The 23,253-nt window shown below is 46.0% G+C and overlaps 1 protein-coding gene across 1 annotated transcript; it reads left to right on the forward strand.

The window, feature by feature from the left end:
• Positions 1–277: 277 nt before the first annotated feature.
• On the forward strand, positions 278–23,019 carry ATP6V1C2 (ATPase H+ transporting V1 subunit C2). Its single transcript, XM_054195861.1, has 13 exons — positions 278–374; positions 1,076–1,261; positions 2,820–2,887; positions 9,727–9,812; positions 14,412–14,506; positions 15,523–15,614; positions 17,959–18,057; positions 19,153–19,221; positions 20,147–20,239; positions 20,667–20,760; positions 21,056–21,153; positions 21,560–21,689; positions 22,866–23,019. The coding sequence occupies exons 2-13, from the start codon at positions 1,133–1,135 to the stop codon at positions 22,959–22,961; spliced, it is 1,149 nt and encodes a 382-aa protein (XP_054051836.1). The 5' UTR covers positions 278–374; positions 1,076–1,132; the 3' UTR covers positions 22,962–23,019.
• The last annotated feature ends 234 nt before the right edge of the window (positions 23,020–23,253 follow it).

The following is a 23,253-nucleotide window of genomic DNA, read 5'->3' on the forward strand; positions in this document are numbered from 1 at the left end:
CTTCAGACTTGCTAAAGCCAGTCAGCGTTTAACGAGAAGAAATGCCCTCTGCAGTCTTTCCGCGAGTTTAAAAGACAGCAAAAAGACGGAAAGCCGCAAGGATCAGAGCCGCCGCCGGCTTTCAAGGGATCGTCTCCCCGAGGGCAGCAGCCCTCCCTGCCTCCCTCCTACCCTCTTCGGTCCGGCTCCGGGGGCTGCCCTCCCCCCTGCCCGGGCTGCCCTCCCTCCTGCCCGGCCTCCCCCCTCTCCGCCCCTCTCCGCTCCTCCCCGGCCCTCCCCGGCCGCTTCACCGAGCATGTCCGCGCCCGCCCCGCCGTCCGCCGCCGGGAGCCGCCGGGCTGGCAGCAGCGGGCAGGGAGCGGCAAGGAGCGCAGGTAAGGCAGCGGGCAGGGACACACACCCCCCCCACACACACACACACCCCCGCCGGCAGCATCGCACCCCCCACATCGCCGCTCGCAGGGCTCGCTTCTGCTCCTCGCTCTCCTGCCCTGGTGAACACCCGTGAAGTTGTCCCCCGTGGGTTCTCGCGACTCTTCTATCTGTGGTGTTTCTGCTGATATCGTCTCTGTATGTTGCGACGTGCCTTCCTCCAGCTCCTTCCCTTCCTATCCAGCCTGGGAAGAAAAACACAGGAGAAAGTAGTATTCCATCATGCCAGTGGCATCTTTTGCAGCCTATAGCTTGAGCAGAGGTCTTTGCTTTCAGCTTTGCCTGCAAGTGTCCAAAAATTTGCGAGACAATATTTGTCAATCAGAAATCCTTAATTACATTTGGGTGGTTCAGTGGAGTCCCCAAACTCCACAATGGAGACTGGACTGACAGTGCAGGGTGAATGGAACAGGCTGGGAGGGAAAAGGGGAGGAGGAAGCTTCATTTCTTCATTCAGAAACTGGGTGAAACAACCCTGAGAAAGGAGCAACAGCCGTGACATTTTGGAGAAGGTCATGTTCCATTTCAGCCAGAGACACAGGACTGACTCCCTCTCCTTGTGTTTCTGATAAAAAAAATCATTAATCTGTTCTAACTTTTTCTGTTCTTAGGGAATAGCCTGTTTTGTGCTGTTCTCTTTTAGCCACTTACCTGGTTTGTGTTTCTACGGTGTCCGGGAGCAAAGGGAAAATACTAGATCATGTCGGAGTTCTGGCTAATTTCTGCTCCGGGCGATAAAACAAATCTGCAGGCATGGGAGAGAATGAACATGGTGACATCTAAATCGAGCCTGTCCAGCAACAGCAAATTTCATATTCCAGACTTAAAGGTAAACAAGGAAAGGGTTTGGGTGTGGGTGATACAGCAGCATTAACCAGGACTACAGATGTTCGGGATAAATGTGGGATTTATCTTTTGGGATAATATGCAGGGAGTAGAAGAAGATTGGTGTCAGGGACTGAATTGTGTTCAGTCAACTGGAAATTGATCAGAGAGAAAAGAAGTCATTGTGCTTGAAGCTGACCTTCACGTTGGAAGGATGTGTGTATAAGGAGGGAAGATGAGTGAGATGAGTTAAATAACTGATCTATTACATTCGATGTACCGTTTGCTCCCAGTCGTGAAAGTCATACAGCGTTGTACATCTTGGATCGCTAATGCAAAGGGAGTAGCTAAGCACGTAGAACCGTGCCAGTGAGACTGCTGACAGAGAAAACAGTGCTGTAATGTACATTATTCCTTGGGGAACAGATGTGTGTCTATATTCAGCTATATTACCCAACTTCAAATCATCATGTAAATAGGAACGGTATTAATCCATGGGGTTTTTTTATATATATTTGCATTATTTAATCCTTATTTTATAAGATCTGCACCTTATTTTTGTTTCAGTTGTGGCTATGAAAAATCCATATTAAAGTCAGGGGAGCTACTATTGATGTAGAACTTGGTTCCTTGGGGAGTTGCCATAACCCATCACTTAATGAAGCTACTCTTAGTGCATCCAGGATCTGGCTTTAATCCAGAAAGACTGTTAAGAGTTATAACTTGAGCTATCCCAGTTACATAAGGATGCAAGTAAAAGGGGAGCGTGGCCTGTTCTCAAGTAATAACCTACTGAATTGTCGCATGGATCTTTCAGACTGGGAATGTTGCTTTTTGTGCACCTGAGATTGATATGGTTTTTACCATCTATGGGTCTTACCCAGTAGATGTTGGTGTGTCTGCTAACATCATAGGAGATAAAGCATTCACAGTACCTGAAGGTGCAACTGGCCCATTAATATTCTGATCTATGTAAAATTTGTTTCTTCTTCTTCAGCTTGACCCTTCGTAATGTTGAGCTGGCAACATTATAAGAAAAGGTTTGGCAATATGTTGCAATACCATAAACATAAGATTGTGACTGTGACAGAGTCGTACAAAAAGCAGATGTAGGTCTTGGAGGAAATGGCTTTGTGAGAGCCTTAGTCGCTGGTAATAGCAAAGAATGCAGACAGGGACCCCCTTCTGAATAAGTGCTGCTTCCCTTCGTTCGCTCAATACATCATATTTGTTTCTATGTATATTGTGTGCATTTCTAGTCACTATTTTATCATGTAAAAGACCAGTCTATGCTACTTGATGATACAGGAAGGAAAACAGGAAGGAAGACACTGACGTGTAGTCTTGAGACTACACATACGTTTTTTCCTTTATTGGAAAAGGCTTTTTATGCCCTAGGTCTTGGGTAAAGGAATTGCTACTATTTTCCACTAAGTAAATAAAGTTCCACCAAACTACTGGATTCACAAGTGCTAAACACAAGTCGGTGTCCCTAAGACTCTGCCAACAGAAGCCTTAGACAGACTTGTGCATCTTTCACCTACTTCTCATCTTTTGCACAGGTGGGGACACTGGATGCTCTTGTTGGTCTGTCAGATGAGTTGGGAAAACTTGATACCTTTGCTGAAAGGTAAAATAGATCTTATTTACTGCCTACAAATGAGAAACAGACATTGTTTTTATGGGACGGTATGTCCTTGTGTTCACCTCGGTCTGACTCAGTTCAGCCTGGACTACAACCGGGCTAAAGTGGATAGGCTTTGTTTAACCCTTGTGTTGACTGCCATCACAGTCATCACAAAGAAAGGATCATTCCTTAAAATTTAACTGCATTAAGTTCATGATAGTTTTGTCTGCACAGCAATCCATTTGAGTGGCAGTGCTAGGGAATCTCAGAAGGAAACTGCTTTAAAAAGTTCTTTTTTTAAAAGAAAGAACATCCTCCCACCCCATCCAGAAATTTAAATTAATAAAACAGCATTTAGAGAATATGAAGCCCTCCCTGACCTTATCATAGAATCACAGAATGGTTCGGGTTGGAAGGCACCTTAAAAATCATCTAGTCCCAGCCCCCCTGCCCTGGGCAGGGACACCTCCCACTGGACCAGGCTGCTCAAAGCCCCATCCAATCTGGCCTTGAACACCTCCAGGGATGGGGCATCCACAACTTCTCTGGGCAACCTGTGCCAGTGTCTCACCACCTTCACAGTAAATAATTTCTTCCTGATATCTAAATCTACCCTCTTTCCGTTTAAAACTGTTACCCCTGGTCCTGTCGCTACACTCCCTGATAAAGAGACCTCAATTCTCTCAGCCTGTCTTCATAGGAGAGGTGCTACAGCCCTCTGATTATCTTCATGGCCCTCCTCTGGACCCGCTTCAACAGGTCCATGTCCTTTTTATGTTGGGGGCCACAGAGCTGGACACAGTACACCAGGTGGGGTCTCACAAGAGCAGCGTAGAGGAGCAGAATCACCTCCCTTGACCTGCTGACCACGCTTCTCTTGATGCAGCCCAGGATGTGGTTGGCTTTCTGGGCTGCGAGTGCACATTGATGCATCATGTTGAACTTCTCATCCACCAAGTCTTTCTCCTCAGGGCTGTTCTCAATCCATTCTCTGCCCAGCCTGTATTTGTGCTTGGGATTGCCCTGACCCACGTCCAGGACCTTGCTTTTGGCCTTGTTGAACTTCATGAGGTTTACACGGGCCCACCTCTCAAGTCTGTCCAGTTCCTTCTGGATGGCATCCTTTGCCTCCAGCATGTCAACCACGCCACACAGCTTGGTGTCATCAGCAACCTTGTCAAGGGTGCACTCAGTCCCACTGTCCATGTCACCCAGAAGGATGTTAAACAGCACCGGTCCCAGTACTGACCCCTGAGGAACACCACTCATCACTGGTTGCCGCTTGGATATTGAGCCATTGACCGCAACTCTTAGGGTGCAACCATGATTTTCCCAGAATATTTCTCTTTAGCCTTCTGCCCCTTTTCAACCAGATACAGGAGTTCTAATGAATAAGTTCTTATGAATGAAGTCTGGAGCTCTCCTCTCTCCAGGCTTTTAAACTCCTTGAAAACCACAATATTGACTCACATTGTATCTTAGAATGTGTTGGTTTGGAAGGGACCTTTAAAGGTCATCGAGTCCAGCCCCCCTGCAGTAAGCAGGGCCATCTTTAACTAGATCAGAGTATCAAACCTACTTATGCAAAAACTCACATGATCTCCTTGCTGATCATTGCCCAGATTGCCTTTTGGGCCAAACTGACCTGGGTGCACAAAGAATAATATAGTACAGCAAGCTGAGAAAATGCCAGGTTGTAAGATACTTCATGGCACAAAGTAGACTTTGTTGTTGAGGCAATTAAAGTACAAGCTGTTGGGGGTTTTGGGGGGGGAGGGGGTTCTTTTTTGCTTTGGAAGTATACCTCACTTATAGTTGTGGTTTTGGTCACAGAGGCACGTGTTAGCTCTGGGACTTTTTATCTTTTTTTCCCCCAGCCAGGACTGATAAGGATTTGCTTGTCTAAATATGCTTGATAGTTTCATAAATTTTGCCTGGCAATTGCAAACACATACAGAAGCACCGATATAAACTGTTTACATCTGTGTGAGGCAGTTTAGGTGAAAATAAGTCTTCTAGAATACATTTCTCTGTAGTATTTTTTTTTTTTTTTTTTTTTACTATTTTACTGGTGCTACAGCAGGGCTGTATTAGGATGATTACATTTGATCACTCTGGGTTGCACACAACGCTGATCTTTTTAGAATCATAGAATCATAGCATATCTCGAATTGGAAGGGACCCATAAGGATCATCGAGCCCGGCTCCCTGCTCCTCACAGAACTACCTAAAATAGACCCCTATTGCTTTTTTCAGGATTTTTAGCAGGACAGAACAACTTAATACTCAAGTCATGAAGAAAACCGTCTCCATTGTGACCCTGCCAAAAAAACCTGTCCCAAATTCTTTGTAAACATGTCCAGGCCTGTGGTTCATACTGCAGAGATTCTTCCTGAAGTGGTGAAGGGGGCAAATTTGGGGAGAGAGAGTGGCAATACCTGCTGTCTGTTCTACTGGAAGGTGTTGCTAGTCAGGGCAGCAGATCGGCAAGCAACTGTGCAATCTGCGTTTGAGGGCTGCCAAAAATCATGCAGAACTGATTTTCAGAAAGGCTTAGCTAATTCCCAGCTTTGTGAAGAATTAGGACTTCTGAAAAGCCGTCTGTTAGATCTGTGTAAGGTCACGGAAGCTAATTTTAAGTGAATTGTCAGTATGAGCTTCCTAGTCTCACCGTCTCTTTCTGTTACCTTTGTCCTAACTTGACAACGTGGTACAGCTCCTTGTTCAAGCCAAATGCCACTTTGCTCCACTAGTTGTCCCTTTAATGCCAGTAATGACACTTGCCATATGACGTGCTACAGGTACCAAGCAAAGGAGTCAGCAAGGCCCTTCCACCATAAGCTTCTGCGGTAAGGACTCTTCCTATGTGTCCTGTTTGTCCATCCAGTTAGGTCAATCAAGAATGATCAACAAGATTTAAAAATAAGAAAAATGCGTTTAAAAAATAAGAAAAATGCATTAGAGTAGACTAACAGCAGAGAATAGTCAACACAGATCAAGTCCCTCACGGATGTACAAAAGCATTTTGCGTGAAATAAATGCCCAAGGTTTTGAGTCTAAGTTGTGATTCAAGGGTTAAAATGCCAAGCAGTCGCACCTTGTTGAAGTAAATGGCATCCAGAGGGTTACAAGACTCTTCAAATGACCCGAACATTTGTGTTCCTGCTCCTCTGAAACAGCTACTTGCTGAACTGTTGCTAGATAAACAAAACTGCCAGTAAAGCCGGGCAGCACAAACCTGTCAGCGCTGCCTCCTGCCAGGACAGCAGAGAAGGGGCAAGAGTTTGCAGGATCTATTGTTTCCACATACTTTTATTATTTATTTACGCAGGGAGGTGGAGTGTTTTTCCATGTCACACTGTGGTAGCAGGGAGCGCTCTCAAGCTGGTGATCCCCTCGGTCACTCTTACCCGAGGGTTCTCCTGAGCCCTCGGTCGACAGAGCGTTCTGCAGTGGCCTCAGATTGCAGGGCTTCTGCTCCCCACAGCATTTTGGAGTCCTAGCTGGTAGCACCCTTCAATACACAGTGTCATTTAAGGAGTGTTAGACTTTTTTTTTTTTTTTTTTTTTTTAAATTAATGACATAGCAGCAATTTCAGAAGCAAAATGTGAGAGTCTTCCAAGCCATTGAAGGCTCAACAGAGGGACTGAAAGCTCTACAGAGGGACCTGCACAGGCTGGATCGATGGGCCAAGGCCAACTGTATGAGGTTTAATAAGGCCAAGTGCCGGGTCCTGCATTTCGGTCACAACAACCCCAAGCAACGCTACAGGCTTGGGGAAGAGTGGCTGGAAAGCTGCCCAGCAGAAAAGGACCTGGGGGTGCTGGTGGCCGGCCAGCTTAACATGAGCCAGCAGTGTGCCCAGGTGGCCAAGAGGGCCAACAGCATTCTGGCTTGTATCAGGAATAGCGTGGCCAGCAGGAGTAAGGAAGTGATGGTGCCTCTGTACTCGGCACTGGTGAGGCCTCACCTCGAGTCCTGTGTTCAGTTCTGGGCCCCGCTGTACAAGAGGGACATTGAAGTGCTGGAGCGTGTCCAGAGGAGAGCTACCAGGCTGGTGAGGGGTCTGGAGACCAGGTCACCTGAGGAGAGGCTGAGGGAGCTGGGCATGTTTAGCTTGGAGAAGAGGAGGCTGAGGGGAGACCTCATTGCCCTCTACAACTACCTGAAAGGAGGTTGGAGAGAGGTGGGTGTTGGCCTCTTCTCCCAAGTGAATAATGACAGGACCAGAGGAAATGGTCTGAAGTTGCGGCAGGGGAGGTTTAGCTTAGATATTAGGAAGAATTCCTTTACTGAAAGAGTGGTCAGGCACTGGAACAGCCTGCCCAGGGAGGTGGTTGAGTCACCATCCCTAGAGGTGTTTAAGAAACGTCTAGATGTGGCACTTCAGGACATGCTCTAGTGGCAGAGATTGTAGGGTTTTTTGTTTGGGTTTTTTTTTTTTTTTGTGTATGTGTGTATGGTTGGACTCGACGATCTCAAAGGTCCTTTCCAACCATGACGATTCTATGATAATAATAGGCTAAATGGAGTTGTTATCCGTACAGGTTTTTATTACTACTTCTTGAGGCAGTTTAGCTGAAACCCTCTCCTTTTATAACACATAATTTGAGCATGATATTTGCTCAAGGTGGGATTCATCTCATCTAAAGGCAGAGCTTAAAGGCTTGTTTGTGAATGCTGCTCACTGTTGGATGTCACTATAGTTGATGGGGCTCCTCCGGGGGTCTGATTGCTCTCACTTGCCTCAGACATCAGTGGTACACAGGGTGCGTGTTCTGTCATTGCATGGGGAATGTATTGGATGAGTGAATCCCGCTTGCATTTCACAGGATGCAAGGCAAGGCACAAGACTAAGCTGGGACTGGAGAACATTTCTCTGGCCCAGCATGTACACGCATTCCGGCTGGATCCTGCTGCAGGAACATTGGGGCGTGTGGGCTGGAAGGTAGTTGGATTGCCGGGTACACGAAAGCACCTACATGTCCCGCCATCTGTACCTAAGGAGACCAGAGCTAACTGTCTCCCAGATATCTAATTAGCCCCCAGCTGCACTCAACAGTAATGAAAGCAGCTCAGCTGGCACCGGGTCCCTAAGTGGCTGCAGCCAGAAAACTGTGGCAGCCCTGAGAGGGCTGTGAACTAGAGTACAATGGTACTCTGAACTGTACCTGTCCAGGACTGTGAGAAGAATGGTTTGGGTTGGAAGAGAGCTTTAGAGTCCAACCCCCCTGCCATGGGCAGGGACACCTCCCACTAGACCAGGCTGCTCATCCAGCCTGGCCTTGAACACTTCCAGCGATGGGGCATCCACAGTTTCTCTGGGAAACATGTTCCAGTGCCTCACCATGCTAAGAGTAAAGAATTTATTCCTTATGTCCAATCTAAATCACTTTCAGTTTAAAACTGTTGCCTCTTGTTCTGTCACTACAGGCGCTGATAAAAAGTCTCTCTCCATCTTTCTTATAAGCCCTTTTTAAATATTGAAAGGCTGCAATAAGGTCTTCTCTTCCCCAGGCTGAAGGACCCCAAACTGCAGGAATTCTGACTACTGCATTCTTGGCAGCATCAGCAATCTCAGATTTTTCCTCCCTATCACAGGACTGGAAAACCTTTCCAAAGACTGCACAGTCCAAAGACTGTGAGTTTCTTCACAGGAATGGAGATAGAGAGAATCTTTACCTCTATGAATTACTGCTTTTAAATGGCCCATAAATCTGCTTTGCAGCACATCAAAACAAATCCTTTTCCCTATCTCTCATGATATCTATAGCTGGTCTGAAGACCCTTTCCTGAACTCTTGAAAGCCACAGGATGTCACAAGACACATTGTCCAAACACTGCAGGTGCTCTTTCAGTCTCCAGCTCATCTGCAGCTGTAGTACTCTCCCCTCCGTAAGAAAAGAAAGGGAGAAGAAGCCTGTCATTATGCTCTACTCCATGTCACCATGCCAAGGATTATGTCCACTTCGTGCCTCTGACAATTTCATGATCAGGCGGTTACTTTTTCACTGTTGCTTTTTTTTACAAGGAGTAGTCAACCTGGAACTGCTAGGGAACTGAAGGCCAAATTCTGTGAATATTTCTGAGTACAGAAGGATACTAGAAAAAACAGAAAGACTCTTGGCCTGTATGAGATAGGTACTTTGTCTGGAGCCAGGGGGATCTACTGCTGTAGGGACTTGAATCCATTTTTTAAATAAGCAAAGAATAAGTAACCGTGTGGAGACAATGTTCTCCAGGCGGGGCTTTGTTCAAATCACTGCTCTGAATCGGGCAGAAAGAGGATTTGAATCTAGTTTTCCCACACCTTAAAGGAGTGGCTTGTCCCCCACGCTAAAGAGTCCCCTAAAGAAGAGGAATAAGAAGGAAATTTTCTCTGTCAAACAAGAGAACATTGTCATTTTCCCCTGCGAACTTTGTAAGAACCTTATCTCAGTAAGCCCTCAGGGTTTATTTAGCATCCTATGGAACAGAGTCTCAGCCAGGGTTAGTCTGTATGTAGCCTCTTCTTCCTCCATCACCTTCAGAGTTTAAACATGGGTTTCTTGCCTTCCGGTTTCTGCTATGAGTATCACAAGCGTACAGAAGACTGAATCGTGATCTTCTGAAAGTCTAGAGCACTGGGGAGATGATATTACCTGTATGTTTGCAGAGATCAGTGCATTTAGAAATAAGGCAATATGCCATAGGTTGTTTATCATAATTTGAGTTGCAAAGTAACCTGCCTTGCTTCAGAAGTGTTTTGTGTGGGCATCTCCGTGTTTATCAGATTGTCGTGGCAACTGTTTTATATTCATTTTGTTTCTTCACTAACAAAGCCTCTCTTGTTACACCTAAGCGTAATAAAGAAAATAGCCCAGTACATAGGAGAAGTTATGGAGGATTCAAAAGATAAAGTCCAGGAAAATCTTCTGGCCAATGGAGGTAGGTGCTGTGAATGTGGTTTTTTTTTTAAATGCATTGATGCTGCTTGTGTTTGCTTCAGAATATGAACATGTGGAATTGAAACACTGACACATTAGAAAGGACAAACATCAGCAACATTTTTTAGTAACACATCTGGCCTGCTCCCATTTTTCTCAAAGTTAGCAGAAGCTTTATCCAGCACCGGCTTTGCTTACAGGAGTGTTCAGTGTCTAGTACTAATGTCTGCCTGAACTAGTTTCTAACACTGGAGCTGAGGATTGAGGAGAAAAGCAGGAGACAGCCTTTTTCCCTCCTAAAATGACGTAGCACTTTTCTCTGCCCTGTATGGGCTTGACCTCTTACAGGCAGCTAAATCTCATTCTGTATGGCTGCATGAGATCTGTCAGCGATCTGGTAGCGATCTGCCTTCCCTCCTACAGTGCTGGGATAGATCATGTTGTTAACTGTGGATCACGGGTGGACGTGTGAGGCAACAGCTCTAAACCACGGAGCCGGGGCTGCACTCACAAGGTTGTGCCAGGGGCTGGCAGGACATGCAGCTCCTACTCCTCTTAGGAGAAAACGTCCTTCAGTGGTGTCCTGCCCTGGCTGCCAGCACCTGTGTAGCGGAGGAGAGCAGGCAGTGAAGGCAGGGACACTTGTGACATGGGAGAGGGCCATGGGAGCCCACTACCTTACTGTATGCTCCCCTACATCATCACTAAGTACTCAATATGGTGTTTTTATAACCTCCATGAATTAATTTTCCACCTTTGTTATTTAGTATGGTACTCAAGGTCCTAAAGGGAGTCTACATCAAGGACAAAATTAACACTTAGAAACTGATGGCTCCTAAATCTCCGCATGTTTCAGTAAACCCTGATTGTGTTCCAAAGCAGATTCCCATCTATCCTAGAAAAGTACAACAAAATTGGATGTGTTACACATGGTAATTACAGGCTTGTAGAATGACGCTTGTAAATAAACTAAGAATGCACGCTCCATCACCCTTTGATGCCTGCAGTGTTGCGCTTAAGATCTGTATGAGTAAAGGGTGGGGAGGATGTTCTTTTAGAAATGTTCTCCTAGCATGATGTAAGACTGGCATTTGATGAGTGCAACTGCTTGACGAGTACGATAATCCCACTTATTGTGTTCCAGGGCTAAAGGATAAAATGAAATGTCTCAAAAGTATGTTGAGGATTGATGATTGCAGTGATGTTACAAGCATGCATTTGTGTGTCTTAGTGCTAGAGACAAGTCTTGGTCTGGTTGTAGAGATACAGTGATCAGGTTACGATGGATTTCTCAAGTAACAACCTCGTAGCTTGATCACGATATCTCTATGACTTGAGAAACAACAGGTTTCACCTATTTCCTTTGTTTCCTCTTTTTATACTATTTTCCTTCCCTGTCAGCTCTGCATGTATTGTAATAGAAGGATGTGGAAATTACTTGGCTGTGTTACTGATTTCTGTCCTCTGGATTTGATCATCCAAACAAATCATATTAAACTAAGACATTAACCTTTCCAAGATTATTGACTGCATCTTAAAAAACTGAGTCAGCTTTAGTATATGAGGATTCCCCTAATACATTCCAGTGTCATTCTTCATAAGCAGCAGCAACTTCACTGTATGAATTCTTCCTCCTCCCCCTTCTGGTTAGCAAAAGGTCCCTAAAGTTGAAGACTTCCTCGAGGTCATGAAATCAGAAACAAAATTATAATTTTATATTTATGTTATATTCTTGCTGCATGGTCCTGTTTCAGACTATTAGACCATCCCAACTCAGATTTTGTTTTAAGTGACAGTGTATAAGTTTTCTGATCTTAGCTCAGTTGTATATAATCCTGACAGCAGTTTGGTCGGATTTGTGTGCAGAAAAATGCAAAGTACTAGAAAATACAGCACTCTTAGTTAAGTGGCCACACGCTACTTTCCAGTGGGCAACAGTCAAAAGCAGCCATGTGGAGATCTCTCTTATAGAAGGAAAACGTGTGTTTGTGTAATAAAGGGATTCTTAGCATATCAGAACAGCAGGAAATGCTTTCTCGCTTATGACAAAATAAACAATGTGAAAGGTAAGGAAAAGCTTTTCTTCAAAGATTCAGTCCAAATTCTCTTTGTTTATAGTAATATTGAACTCAAATGAATTTTAAAATTTAGTAAGTGGTGGAGTAACTCCGTTCTTTATAATGAGCTCAAAACAAAGCATAATGGGAAGCATAACAATTTTGAAGAAGTGTTTTGGAGGGAAAGTATTTAACATTGCCTCTTAGAGCTGGGTGAATAAATCAGAGTTACGAGAGATTCAGGCTGTGAGGTTCCTGGGCAGCTGTGGGTACGTTGGAGTAGGTAGGAAGCATGTCTCCTGGATGTGAAGTCTTTTAGAAGTGACTTGACAGGTTCCATAAATGAAAGGTGCCATTCCAGGAGCATCAGGGTGCTTGGACTGCTTGGCATTTTAAGCTCAGTTCTGCTGATGCATTCACAGTAGTTTGTGCCATCCCCAAGATCAGGCTGCTTAACTAAATTGCACTCATGCCACAGCACTGCTCAAGAGGGAACTTGTAAAATGGGCTGAGAACTCATGCTGTGCTTAACTGCCTAACATTTGAATGCTGCTGAGATTCAAGGAATGCGAGGATAGAAAGGGCACGTGTAGGTCTACAAGGAACTTTCGTATCTTCTCAGCTATATATAGGTCAGAGCCCGTGATTACACTGTTCCTCTGCACAGCCCAGTAATACCATGCTCTTTGCAGGTCTCACTCCTGTTGAATTTAGCAAAGCCTAAGCAAGAAAGCTTGGAAGACAGGCAGCAGGATGAAACCCTTGTGTCGGGTACCCTGTGCTGAAAATGCTCCATGAATTTTATTGCTCAAGTATTTTCGATCTCCCTGCCTTTCCCCCAGGGACCACGAGCAAGCGCTGCTGGAGCTGTGTGATAGCTCTCTCTACCTTCTGCGGTTTTGCCCCCTTCCCACACACTTCCCGTGCAGGAGAATTCGCTGATTCCCGATCAGACCTTAGCAGGAAGGGTTGGATCTTCGCCTCGTGATTCCTGCCCATGGGATGTGGGGGAGGTTTACACAGCTGTAGTTTTAGAAAGAGGGGGAGAACGCCTTCATGCCAGTGCTCTCTGCCTCCCAGGCAGTTTATCCCTTGCTCAGAAGCCTGTTTCCTCCTAACATAAGAGTTTCCATGCTTTAGAAATCTAATAGGGTAAACTGACTCTGTTGTGGGGTGAGAGAAGCCCATGGAAAGGACAGCCCTGTCCTGCCAAGGGTATTCGGTATCACGCGAGACAGGGTAGTACCCTCAGCCTGGTAGTGCGGCAGTTGCACAACTCTTCACATTCCTTCCCCTGCATCTCGGTTCATAAAATTTTCCCCACACCCTGGAAGTCCAGCCCATAAGGAATTGTGCTCAAACCTCGCTATGGGACTGAATTAATTCTTTGGAGAAGGCGGTGAAGAGCACTGAATGGGCCCGGCATGCTCCTCCTTTTACCTGGCACCTGGAACTTGTTTTGGTCCCCATCTCCCCAGGGCGACTTGCCAGATATTCTCCTGGTCTGGAAGAAAGCCTACCCTGCAGGTGACGCTGCCTCTGGCTTCCTTGCCTAGACATTGAGACCCTGCCTGCTGCCTTTCTCTAGCCTCCCTAACCTGCAGGGGGACAGTCCCAGCCCCTCTGCTTGCTGTGAGTTTATCCCATCCGATTAAGTTGCTCAAGAACACTATGTAGGAGTGTGTTTGGCACCCTAAGGACTCTCACGAGTCAGCTTAGGCACAGAGCTGTCTGATTTCATGAGCTGCTGGAGGAGAATTCTTTATTTGGTATACCATAATGTACCAAATCTTAATGTTTTCTGATGTTAAGGAGCCCCGATCCTGAGATCCACAGCATGATCCTGTTCTAGAGCGGCTTATGTGTCATCTCCCCTCAATTCTGGGAAGAAGCTATGGCTCCGCTCCCCATGGCCCAGGGCTGCCTTGTTTTGGGGGCTGCATGCACACAAGGCCTTGCTGTGAATTTCTATCGCTGGGTGCTGTGACTGGATTTATCCATTCAGAGAAACGCCGTATGGCTTTGTGTGAGCTGGGGAGCTCTGTGTACAAAAGTCAATGAGGAATTCCTCATCCCACCTGAATTGGTTTGATTTCTAGTGAGTGCTTGGCTGAATCACAGAGAAGTAACATCAGTTACACTCTTAATGTCTTTGATCAAACTCTCAATGACCCTGAGCATTACTGCTGGTCCTGGGCACAAAGTATTTTTCTGATAGCTCTTGCTGGGATTAAATTCAGGCAAATTGCAATAATCAAGACTGAGGTATGTTACATGAAGCTGTTTCTGCTGTGAAGATGATGATTAATTATAATTAAAAATATTTATAATTCTAATTATAAAGATGATTAGACTGGGCATATGTTCTGTGTGGATTTGATCTATATCAAATTTCTATAAGGATTCAAAGGTGGGCTTCTGGTTCCCTCCCATCTCTAATGTTAATCAAAGATGTGCCTAGGCCGTAGCTGGGGACTACTACCCAAACTTTCACCTGCCATCTGGTAAGCTGTCTGCTTTAATGCATCTCTTTGCATTTTCAGTTGATCTAATTAGCTACCTGACACGCTTTGAGTGGGACATGGCCAAATATCCCGTAAAGCAGCCGCTGAAGAATATATCAGAAGCATTAGCAAAGGTAAATTGTACTCAAAATTTTAAGAAGATATCAGCAGGGGGAAACTTGTCTTTTGGCAGTTTTTGGTCCCTCCTCTCATGGTAGTCAGTGACAGCTTTGCCTTTGGTTTAGGCTGTCAGACTCAGAAGCACGCACTCTGTACTGAAGCAGTTGATATTTTCAGATTCATAGAACCATAGAATGGTTCGGGTTGGAAGGGACCTTAAAGACCATCCAGTGCCAACCCCCTGCCATGGGCAGGGACACTTCCCACTAGATCAGGCTGCTCAGAGCCCCATCCAGCCTGGCCTTGGACACCTCCAGGGATGGGGCATCCACAGCTTCCCTGGGCAACCTGTTCCAGTGTCTCACCACCCTCACAGGAAAGGATTTCTTCCTAATATCTAATCTAAATCTGTCCTATTTCCGTTTGAAGCCGTTACCCCTCGTCCTATCACTACATACCCTTGTAAAAAGTCCCTCTCCATCTTTCTTGTAGGCTCCCTTCAGATACTGGAAGGCCGCGATATATATATTTAAATCTATCCAGTCTATAAGTGTATGGCACTTTATCAGACTTAGTAGAGTACATTGATATGCTTTCTGCAATAGAATCCCCTTCATTGTAACATTTTATTGTTTTTATATACTGCCATATCATTCTCCATTTTGGAGTTCTTTTGTGAAATCGTTGGCCTGACATTAAATCAAACGCATTGCAGGCTGGATGAATTATATACATGGTCGGTCCATTTGGGAAGGCGTGATGTGTTGTTCAGTATGGATAACAAATAAAGCTGTGACCTTGCCCTTAGAGACAGCTGTAAGGCACAGAACAGCAGCTCACTGCATCCCACTTTCTGCAGAGGCCGTTGCCACAGGGGAGCTCGGACACCGGCTCCCCCTTGACCGCGCTCAGGGGGTTTTACGAGGGGCTGATACCCGTGTCCTTGCCCTATGGCGCAGAGGGAGCGGGAAGGGGGGTGAGGACGCCACCTCAACCACCGAGTTGACTCACTTTTTTTACTTTGTTTTAGCAAGTGACTCAAATAGAGACAGACCTCAAGACCCGATCAGCTGCATACAACAACATTAAAGGAAATTTGCAAAGCCTGGAGAAAAAAACCGTGTAAGTATAACACATGCTCATTCGCATCTGGACCACTGCACGGCTGAACTGAGGGCAGTGCACGCTCACACCCATTGCTGTGCTGTGGACCATGTGTGTTCTGGTGGGAACACATTTTTCTGGCTTTTGGGCACACTGAGCATCTGATGGTTGGACTCGATGATCCCAAGGGTCTTTTCCAACCTATTCTATGATTCTATGACCCAGCGAAAGCTGGAGCGGGGGGAGCTCGTGGGATCAGCGTGTCTCAAAATCAGCTCTGGGAGACTGTAGTTCCTAATAGGATTTTATTGGCAGCGTGGGCAGACAGTCTTGGGAAAGAGTCAAAACTAAATGTACTGTATTGTTCTGATGAGATTTCTGGGAGTCAGAAATTAGATCAGCTGGGTCAACCAGTGGATTCCTTTGCAAGACAGAGCTTTTTCCTTCGGGAGCTCTGCAAATGCTGTTTAGAAAGTCGGTTTTACAATATTCCAGCCAAAGGCATCTGTTCTCCATCCCTGCTGTGTCTACCTCACCAGCATGTCCCACTTGCATTTTTCTTTTCTTTGTTTCATTCTGTTAGTTCAGGTGATGATCTGTCAAGGCCTTCCCAAATGTTCTGTCTCCTCTCTTCAACTGCTTATTGTCTTTACCTGTTCCAGGGCTGATAAGCTGGATTTTTCTCTGGGGTATCACTGGGGAGAATAGTAAATTCCAGTGCGTAGGAAATTTAGAGCAACTTAAACCATGCTGTGCAAGCTCTTGTCCAACACATGCTCCTGTGTGTCACGCTTTCCTGCTGAGGCCCCTTGCTCCGGGCACGGGACACAGGTCCTCACCTTCCTGGCGCATCAGCCACCCAGGCTGGCAGCCTGCCTAGAAACCAGCCTTTACCCAAGGAAGATACTTGCAGGGGCTCAAACCAAACCCCAGGGTGGCTGGAATTTTGTTCGGAATGTGGAGCTAAAATGAGCATGCCTGGCACCAGCGCCACTGAACCCAACCAGAAACCACAGAAAAAATACTTCCAGGTGGTGGTTTAGAATGAGTTTGTCAAAAAAATGCTATCTCTCACGGAGACCTGCTCAACATGGGGACTGCAGTGCCCGTGAGGGTCAGCAGAATCATATGCACAGTTACATCTCCCCCTCTCTTGCTGAGTTCCTGTGTCCATACCTCACCACCGCCAGCCAGCACCACTGGCCAGTGCTTCCAGCTTGGTATAGACAGTGTTAGATACATTTGTCTTAGGCTGCATCCATGTGGATAATCACGGATGGGAGGGACAAGGGGACAACAGCTCCCATTTCCCTTTTCTTAGCCCCATTTGAATTCCCAGCCGCTTCCCGCAGCATCTTTCCGGCTTCCACATCAGCTTTAAACAACTGGAGAGAGGCAGAAGCTCTGGGTGGGGAACATAACCAGTGCCAGGCCTCTAGCAAGGTGATGAGGGAGAAGAACAGAGACCTTATGGTCCAGGCCTGTCTTCCTCTCACCATCCCGTCCACTTTTAAATAGGGGCATATCTGGTGTCTACCAGTGCCAGCTAGCTGGGTTTGAACAAACATCTAATAAGATGTTACTAGCCAGTTAATGTTTAGACTGGCACAGTGAACCTCAAACCAAAACCTACTGGTTTAGGTCCTTCTTCACTCCTGCCCAGTTACAGGGAGGGCAGCTCCTCTCTTCCCATACACACCTAGTGCCCACCAGCCATGCCCAGCCAGCCCCAGCCATCTACACCTCCGAGGTGCGCAGCACTAGTGGGTCTTAATGTGATCAAGTGGGCTTAGACCATGAAGAGACTCACTCCCGCAGATCCCACCTGCCTGCAAGACTGCTGCTCCCACTGTCCTTCAGCTGGAGGTATCTCTGTGCCCATGGAGTTTCAGGGTTGCTTTGGTGGCTTGTGTCCATACTAACATTGCTTACCCTGACTGAAGCGTGGTCAGACAGGCAGCTCAACAGGCAGCCTTCCGAAGGCGAGTGCCTCCCGCAGGATGCGGCAATGACTGGGAGCGGGGTGGTAACTTCAGGCGTGCACTTGCCAAGCATCTACACCCTTACTGTAGAAACAACAGCAGCAGAATGGTGTCATTTCACATAAAGGGCGTAAACTACCCTAGTCCTAGTCACCAATATTCTGCCATTAGTATTAGTTGCTTTTTTATTCTTTTTAGTAGCAATAAAAATAACTGAATGGCCATTTTAGAAGTGTAGACGTGTCCTTTAGTCACCTCCTTCCTGGCCACCTTCTACCCCAGTGTACACTATTAGCGATTATACCCGCAGCACAATACCTCCAGTGTGCTGCTGCTGGTTCCCTCCTAATGTTATTTTTTCTTTGTCTTCTTCACCATAGGGGAAATCTGCTGACCCGGACCCTAGCAGACATCGTGCATAAAGAAGACTTTGTTCTGAATTCCGAGTACCTTATCACGCTGCTCGTCGTGGTGCCAAAGTAAGGCAATAGCGCGTGCACACGCGCTCCGTGTGGCATTGAGTTTCAGGCAGAAGCTCCGGATTCAGGCGATACTGGGTCAGGTTGGGGCAGCTCATCAGTGCCGCGGCTGGGGCACAGGTGGAGTTGGTAGCAAAGAGAAAGAACAGTTTCTGCCACGCATGGTGCCGGCACAAAAGAAAGAGGCAAAGACTGCTCCGAACTGGGAGCAGGACAGAATCGGGATGTAGGTTTTTAATGGTTGCAGAGTGGGCTCTCAAACAGCCTTCTGCTAGGAATAGTACGAGTTAAAAAAAAACAGAAAAGCTGATTCTTACTGGAGTTCAGCCACTTTATAAAAGGAATTAGACCTGTCAAACTCACAAGGCCTCTGCTGGCCGTGATTCATAAGTGCCTGCACGTAGGATGACTGCCATCACCATCAGCTGTGAAGTTACGCGATGTCCTTCTCGGAAGCCTACACAAAACCCTTCCTCTCCAGATAGCCCTGTCCCAACACACACACATACAGTACCGGCACTTTTCTGTCTGTGAAAACCGTGTTACAAAAAGCTGTCTGAGGTAAGTTTGCTGAGTTTATTTGCACATTCTTTCAGATTCTCCCTATAAACAGACTTCTTGCTTTGCGAACTCTTACCATCCCCTTGACCCCTTTCTCCCAGTGCTGGCGCTCGCCAGGTTTGCGGTGTAGCACCAGATCAGCCCTGGGATTGCACATAGCAGATGTACCGCACCTACCCATGGATCAGGGGCAGCTTGTACGGGGTCCTGGAGCACGGGGCACGGTGTGGCAGCCTGGAAGTATGTGCCAAAAGCCACCTTCTTCCCATCATCACCTGCCTGCTCTGGGCCCTTCCTCATGCCAAAACCCACAGTGAGAATTAGGGGTGCAGTATTGAGGGAGATACCTCCCTAGCTGGTGACTAGGAGAGGAAAGGATAGGAGAAGCCTGATGTATCTTAATCACATAACCCAGCACAAAGAGCTCCAACCCTTCTATCCTAAGCCGTTAGCTTAATTAGCTGCATTTATCAACACATCTGCTTTCTAGTGTATAGTATTTATTTACTGTGCTTTGTTTTGTGTTGCTCAAAGGTCAAGCTACGTACAGTGGCAGAAGACCTATGAATCCCTCTCTGATATGGTAGTGCCTCGTTCCACCAAGTAAGTGAAATTCCAAATTAAGGTCTCTGTTTCAGAGATCCCTGCCATACTTCAGGCCCTCAAATTGCTGGATCCTGGAAGGAATCACTTGTCTAATGCATGGGCTCCATGTTAACATACAGATTTGCCCAGTCTCATTCTCAATTGAAATCAGAAATTATTCTGTTGAAGGGAAGTGCAGATGAAAGAAAAAAAAGTCATCACTTTTTTTTTTTACAATTAGCTGCTTGTTCCCTTTTCCAGTAATCTAGTTCTTTCTACTTTCAACCAGAGCCTTTGTTTTTTGTGTAAAACAGGCAAACAATTTGTTACTGTAATCCAGGCATAATTCACACACATGCAATCACATACAACTTTATGGAAACTACTTTTTACAAAGATCAAACACTGTCTTTGCATCTTTAAATGCTTTCTGCTGTAGAATAGGATAATTCAGTGTAGTCACTTCCACTAGCAAATCCAATATGAACTTATCCTTTCACCTGGAGTAAAAAATCCTTCCTAGGAATTAAATATTCCACTGTTTAGCTCCCACAGACCATCAGGTCCAATCCAGGGCACAAGAGGTGACAGCGCGATTATCTGAAACGGAGGAAGTGGAAAGCACAAAGAAGCAAGCTGTGTGCTACTGCCTGTCTCAAAAACACAAGTGCACGGAAAGTAGGGGAAAATTATCAGGAAACATAGAAAAAGCAGGCAGGCAGAATGCGCGCGTACTACGGTGGGTTCAGGAACTGAACTTGTGGGAGTTTTACATTGGAGATGGCGTAGCCAGTGGCTAGTTCCCTATTTCAGTCACAGCAGTTCTTGAAAAGCGGGGTGTTGTTCAGTATCATAAATGAAAAAAGAACTGCAGAAGAGGAAGGTAAAGAAGGCATGAGGGATTTGCCATGTCAAATCACAGCAGTGGATTTCCCTCCCACAGAATGATTGCTGAGGATGCAGAGGGGGGACTCTTCACCGTGACGCTATTTAGAAAAGTGATGGATGACTTCAAGGCTAAAGCCAGGGAGAACAGGTAAGGAGCACTGATTGCTCGGCAGGGCAGGCTAGCAGGCAGGTGGTGAGGGTGTGAGGTTTGTTCTGTGTGCAGTACAGCTGAATCCATCACTGGTTTTTAAGGACTTCCTTACTGTTTGGGATGCTGCTGGCCCTAAGGCCACTGAGAAGGCAGGGTGGGAGGAGCTGTGGCAGCAGATACGGTGATTTCTATGATTTAAGCACCAAACTTCAGATCCTGGAATTGTCCTTCCTGCTCTCGTGCTACTGACAGCAGGAAGCTTGCTTTCTGGGGGTGACTTCAACTCTCACCCTCCACATACTTTAACCAGCTAAATGGCTAGCGACTTTGAAACATCCTGTACCAGCTTGTCCAGAGGCAAAAGAAACGAGCACACACATTGCTTAGACTATGGCTTGTGAGAGCAAATGTCATTCAATTGTAGGTTCATGGTTCGAGAATTTTATTTTGATGAGAAGGAACTGAAATGCGAAAAGGAAGAGCTGATGAAATTAGCTTCTGATAAGAAACAACAATACGTAAGTAACACATCAACGGCCCATGTAAATGCTACAGGCGTGCCTAAGCACCTCTCACTCAGAAATGGCTTTATGGTTCCAACAGAATCCTGTGAGCTCCGTTTAGCCCAGAAACCCAAGGCACAGGATAGATAACACAATTTGCCCAAGGTCACTTGAGTTTCCGATAAACTGGGAGCCACGAACAGGCTGCCTGAGAATTCTCACAGCAGCCCGTGATGGCCTCAGTGGTGTGAGCTGTGGAGCCGCTTCACCCACCGAAGGCGTCGTAATACTGTTATGTCTGTTCTCACAGGGCCCGTTACTGCGCTGGCTGAAAGTGAACTTCAGTGAAGCGTTTGTGGCTTGGATTCACGTGAAAGCCTTGAGAGTTTTTGTTGAATCTGTCCTGAGGTAAGCGGGTAAACATGCAGTGCGGGCAGAGATTCCTGGAGAAGTCAAAATGTACAGCTCTCTTTCTGGGGCAGTTCCTTCATGGGAGGGAACATCCCTGACGCACCATGCTCCAGAAGCTCACAGGAGACAATACAGATGACCACAAAAAAGGTGAAATACGAAGCTGATGAAAAATAGTTCTCTGGGGGCACTTAGAAGGCAGCAGAAAACAGAAAGACACTATTTAGTTGACTCTTGTCTTAAAAAAGAAAATGCTTTCAACTAGAGGCAGCACACCACCATGGAGATTGTTTCTGCAGTGCACCATCAGCTAGTGTGCCTGGAGACTGACGAGGGAGAAGGGCAGGAGTGGAAAAGTGTGCCCCTTTGCAGCAGATGATCGTGTATGTTGATGTGTTTCAAGGTATGGCCTCCCAGTGAATTTCCAAGCAATGCTGCTGCAGCCCAATCGGAAGTCTGTCAAACGCCTGAGAGATGTCCTAAACGTGGTCTTCAAACACCTGGATGAAGTTGCAGCAGCAAGTATAATGGATGTATGTATTTGGTCTACAACTGCACATAGAATCACAGAATGGTTCAGGCTGGAAGGGACCTTAAAGACCATCTAGTTCCAACCCCCCTGCCATGGGCAGGGACACCTCCCACTAGACCAGGCTGCTCAAAGCCCTGGGCAGCCTGTTCCAGTGCCTCACCACCCTCACAGGAAAGAATTTCGTCCTAATATCTAATCTAAATCCACCCTCCTTCAGTTTGAAACTGTTACCCCTCGTCCTATCATTACACTCCCTGATAAAGAGCCCCTCCCCATCTCTCCCATAGGCCCCCTTCAGGTACTGGAAGGGGCTATAAGGTCTCCCTGGAGCCTTCTCTTCTCCAGGCTGAACAACCCCAACTCTCTCAGCCTGTCCTCATGGCATGCTGCAGCTTGTCTCAGTTTAGCCAATGAACAGGTTCACAGTCCAGGGGTTAGAGCAAGGCACTCCTCACACCTTGCACTGCCAGGGTCCCTGGATGCAGCTCTAATACCTGGTGGTTACAGATCGGGTTAAGGTAACAGGCAGGCTCAGATTATAATGGAGAAGCATAGAGATTGCTTACATTTTCTGCTGAAGCATCTGATGTTTACAGCTACTGGCCTGAAATAGGTCTGCTCAATTACGTCAGTTCCTCTAGGTAAAAATTTTCTGTAAGCATTCAGATCAATACAAGCAAGAAAAATGAATTCAGAACTAAACGCTATGAGTGTGATGGCTCCATCCCCTCTAAGAGGCTGTCGTTGACTAAATACCTCAATCTAAAACTTCAGCATGCAGCAGTACTTGCTTTCTCCCCACCCACCCACCCCCATCTTGAGCGCACAAATGATTTAGAATAAACCAGTAGGTGTTGAAACAGCCTAAAAACAGCAAGCATAAGATTCGCAGTGCATAGAGAAGAAAGAAATGAGCTGCTCTAGAGCTGAAGCACACAAAAATACGTGTTCATAAACTTGCACTAAGCAAGCATGAATTCTCAGCGCTAACTGCCTTAGGCAGCCTGAAAACACGCAGCAAACGCCAGATTCTCAGTGGTGAATTCCCCATCTTGAGCACAGCAAATACAAAACTCCATTCCACCTGTGGAAGAGGAGCACAAAACCAATCCAGTGTAGCTTCAAACTGTGAACAGTTTGTTTACTGATACTAAAGTCATCCTGTTTCCTTTTGCAGCCTGGCATGGACATCCCTGGTTTACAACTGAGTAATCAAGAATACTATCCTTACGTCTATTTCAAGATTGACCTCAGTCTTCTTGACAGCAGTTAAAAAAATATTGCTCAAGCTTCATCTATTGTTTTACTGTGACTTCAGGGTCTCAAAAATTAATCTTTAGCTACTGAAAGTAAAATCAAAATGCAGATGCTGTAGCAGGATAATTGCTTAAGGTCTTCCTACCACTTCCAGTAATTTTTACAGTGACTTCATATAAATATCTCTTGTTCATAGTTTTACAAAGACATATTTCAGAGGCAGGAGGTACTATGGTAGCATTTATTTTTTTGGTAAGTTACAAAGATGGAATATCTATTGGACTTGAAATAAAACAATTTAAAGTGTG

This window comes from Rissa tridactyla, chromosome 3, assembly GCF_028500815.1.
Source record: "Rissa tridactyla isolate bRisTri1 chromosome 3, bRisTri1.patW.cur.20221130, whole genome shotgun sequence".
Taxonomy (NCBI): Eukaryota; Metazoa; Chordata; class Aves; order Charadriiformes; family Laridae; genus Rissa; species Rissa tridactyla.

Bases quoted from the DNA above. Each gene is read 5' to 3' on its own strand.
- ATP6V1C2 (XM_054195861.1), top strand. From the start codon at position 1,133: ATGTCGGAGTTCTGGCTAATTTCTGCTCCGGGCGATAAAACAAATCTG. The intron at 9,813-14,411 runs GTAGGTGCTGTG...TTGCATTTTCAG, and splicing joins AAATCTTCTGGCCAATGGAG to TTGATCTAATTAGCTACCTG. The intron at 20,240-20,666 runs GTAAGGAGCACT...ATTCAATTGTAG, and splicing joins GCTAAAGCCAGGGAGAACAG to GTTCATGGTTCGAGAATTTT.